This window comes from Zootoca vivipara, chromosome 12, assembly GCF_965207765.1.
Source record: "Zootoca vivipara chromosome 12, rZooViv2.hap1.1, whole genome shotgun sequence".
NCBI classification, from domain to species: Eukaryota; Metazoa; Chordata; class Lepidosauria; order Squamata; family Lacertidae; genus Zootoca; species Zootoca vivipara.
The window spans coordinates 32,731,751-32,735,527 of record NC_142595.1 but is presented as its reverse complement, the minus strand read 5'-3'; the positions used below and the strand labels follow the sequence as shown (position 1 = coordinate 32,735,527).

General features: G+C 42.0%; 1 protein-coding gene across 1 annotated transcript; it reads right to left on the bottom strand.

Moving 5' to 3' along the window:
- Window positions 1–2,445: 2,445 nt before the first annotated feature.
- On the bottom strand, window positions 2,446–3,347 carry LOC148683961 (vomeronasal type-2 receptor 26-like). Its single transcript, XM_088654713.1, has one exon. It carries the CDS (start codon window positions 3,343–3,345, stop codon window positions 2,446–2,448), a length of 900 nt encoding a protein of 299 aa, XP_088510839.1. The 5' UTR covers window positions 3,346–3,347.
- Window positions 3,348–3,777: the final 430 nt, after the last annotated feature.

Below are 3,777 nucleotides of genomic sequence, written 5' to 3'. Positions count from 1 at the left end.
ATGCCTCTATCACCTCCTTTCTTACGAAGACATTTTTGGGGAAACAGAATTATACAAGAAAAGGAAATGTAATATGGCCAGCAGAAGAGGATACATTTTAAGACCAGGAATCAGGAATATATGAAGGTGGCTGTGAAACTTGTGGTTGGAATGATTCCATAATGTTAAAATGCACGTCCTATGTATGGCCAATATTATACAAAGTGCTGGACAAAGAAACAATGTTGCAAGAATTCAAAACCTTAAGAGAAACCACAGGCGATCTCTGAGCAACACAGAATCAGTAGAAGAAATAACTGAAAAATGAGGAGAAAGAGAATGTAGAAGTGAAATAAAATATAAAGGCTTAAATACATTTCACCCTGTCTTTCTCCTGTGCAGAAAAAGAAGTGTTTATTTCCTTCTGCTTTCACTCGTGATCATAATCTGTATTAGTTGTTTTTAATAATGTGTTTTTGGATTATTGTGACCTGCCCTGGGACCTTATGAGGAAGGGTGGATAAGAAATCACCACCATCATCATCGCCCATTGATTTTCAGAATAAACTGTTAGAGTTGGTCTTGCCAGGTACAAAACACAAGGATAAAAATATAAGCAAATTTTCCCATCCTTACACAAAGCTATCATGCGATGCTGGTGGGGGATCTTCAGTGAAAGATAATAAAGTATCCACAAAAGCACCATAAGTTGCAATGCCACCAATGATAAGGTCTCCTGGCTGATGGTACATGTGTTGCGGGTGACGTGGACCACGAACCTTACATTTTGCAGTATGAGCTTTGCATGGCATCTGAGAAAAGAATACAATGAACAACACCACTACAACCACCATCTTCTTCAGTAGAAGGGCAACTTCCCCCTATACATGCAGATTCTCTAAAATCAGAGTGTCTATGCTTAGAGATTCCTCTAATGGTAGTTTACTCTGTTCACAGATCTAAATCTTGAGTCATGTAATGCAAAAGTATCAGAGAATAAACTTTTAGATCCTGGCCTTATTCCAGCTCCTACTCATATCTCTAAATAGTACCTGGCATATTTATAACATTCTTCTTGATCTTTGCTGTTTATTTTACTCGTGGCCACTGAAACTCCACCAGAGATCAATATTCCCATGCTTCCTATAACTGAAGAAGGAAATCAAACTTTCAGAGATGAGGATTCCCTGTGGAATTGCTGAAGAAAACATGTTTTTCGCAGCTGAACAAAAGTTTTCACCCATAATTAGCTGGGAAGAAATTGACGCTTATGTTTGGAATGAATAACAAAGAAGGGGGACGCCAGAAATAAAAGGCTGTGATTGGAACAATAAAACAAATTATAGAAGCTTGATGACAATGCAGGGCTCCTTGATAAAACAACACCGAGCGTTGTAGTCTGTGCAAAGTGACATGAACTGTTTGTACATCACCACATATCACAGCAATTACTTGCTTGTGTCTCCCTGTCCCCTCCTGTCCCTACAAAGAAGGGAGAAAACCACTTCTTTTTAAATGATTGGAAAGGGAGGGTAAAATCCCCTCTGACATATATCACAGTGCTGATGTTGGGGGGAAGCATGAGAGAGGCAAACAGGGACTGACTTTGCACATATATTCCTATAGGTATTGCATTATTTGCTAGCGCTAAAGCAGCCCAATATGTCCACATGGATTCTGAGCCCCATTCAGTTCTCTGAAATAGGCTTTATTGCCTAATATTCTTGCTGTGTTTCTGCAAGACAAATGTGCTCATAAGTTTTTGTCTTGCAGGGCTCCCAATAAACCCTACTAGCTGTACCTATATTTACAGTGGTACCTCGGTTTATGAACACAATTGGTTCCAGAAGTCTGTTCATAAACTGAAGCGTTCATAAACTGAAGCGAACTTTCCCAGTGAAAGTAATGAAAAGTGGATTAATCTGTTCCAGACGGTCCACGGAGTTCTTAAACTGAAGCGTTCATAAACTGAAGCGAACTTTCCCATTGAAAAGGTAAAGGTAAAGGTAAAGGGACCCCTGACCATTAGGTCCAGTCGTGACCGACTCTGGGGTTGTGGTGCTCATCTCACATTATTGGCAAAGGGAGCCGGCGTACAGCTTCCAGGTCATGTGGCCAGCATGACTAAGCCGCTTCTGGCCAACCAGAGCAGCGCACGGAAATGCTGCTTACCTTCCCGCTGTAGTGGTACCTATTTATCTACTTGCTCTTTGACGTGCTTTCAAACTGCTAGGTGGGCAGGAGCTGGGACCGAGCAACGGGAGCTCACCCCATCGCAGGGATTCAAACCACCGACCTTCTGATCGGCAAGCCCTAGGCTCTGTGGTTTAACCCACAGCGCCACCTGCATCCCACGAAGGCTGTGTACAACATAATAATAATCACTACAATATCTGAGTAAAAATAGACACACAAAGATAAGTCAAGATTACAAATTATGTTTAGGGAAGAGCTTTATTAATTTTTTCAGTTTTTACTCCTTATGAGCTGTTCCCTGCTGTTCAACTCAGGCTTAAACACAATAATGTAACATTTCTGGGAAAAGATGCAGCCCAGAAGGCCACCACAGGAAGCTAAGATAGAGAAGATCTCCACAATAACCATATATTTCCCCTTTGTGCTGAGGTAAGTTGGCACAAAGGATAGCCACACACTGCAGAAGACCAGCATACTGAATGTGATAAACTTGGCTTCGTTGAAACTATCAGGTAGTTTCCTGGCAAAGAAAGCCAGAATGAAGCTGGCAATTGCCAGGAAGACCATATAGCCCAGAACAATGTAAAACATGGTCACAGAACCTTCATTACATTTCAGCACAATTTCTTCAGCAATTGAGTGCATGTCTACATCTTGGAATGGGGGAGAGGTCACCAGCCACACAGTACAAATGCCAGTTTGAACAAGGGAAAAGGAAAGAACAATGGAGGTGGCCAGCTTTTTCCCCACCCACCTCCTCATTCTTGATCCTGGCTTGGTTGCCATGAAAGCTAGAACTACTGTGATGGTTTTTGCCAATACACAAGAAACAGCCACTGAGAAGATGATCCCAAAAACAGCTTGTTGGAGGAGACACGTCAACTTCTGAGGTTGTCCAATGAACAACAACGTGGAAAGGAAGCAGAGCAGGAGGGAGACGAGGAGAGTGTAGGTGAGGTCCCTGTTGTTGGCAACGACGATGGGAGTGCCATGGTGCTTCATAAATGTCCCCAGCACCAGAGCTGTGATCAAAGAAAAGGAAAGAGCAATGCAGCCTAGACTGAGTCCCAAAGGTTCTTCATAAGACAAGAAGGTTACAATCTTGGGAATACATATATCCTGATTCTTACTTGGGTACTTCTCATCTGTGCATTTAATGCAGTCATTCATATCTGAAACAGGAAAAGACATAAGCCTTCTTTCTGCATTACCTGAGTGTTGAGGACAAATGTGTGTGTGTTGGGGGGGGGCTGTATGTATAGCCACAGCTGCAAAGTAACACAGTCTTTTGCTCCCGCTGTGTTGATCATAGCATGATTTAGAATTCATGTGTGAAATAGAACCTCACACACCAGTAATATGTGAAAAGGACTGTGGTATTGATCTTACATAAAACCTTAATAATATACCTAAATGGTTCCTTTCACAGTGGTATGTTGACCCCTACATCTGGAAATTTCTATGTGAAAAAACATAGCTTTTTCCTATTCTTACCAATAGGTGTTCCCTTTGTGTTTGTCCCAACCTTCTAATCCAGGCATAGGCAAACTCGGCCCTCCAGATGTTTTGGGACTACAACTCCCATCATCCCTAGCTAACAGG

Coding starts and splice junctions, on each gene's coding strand:
- LOC148683961 (XM_088654713.1), bottom strand. CDS start 3,345: ATGAATGACTGCATTAAATGCACAGATGAGAAGTACCCAAGTAAGAAT.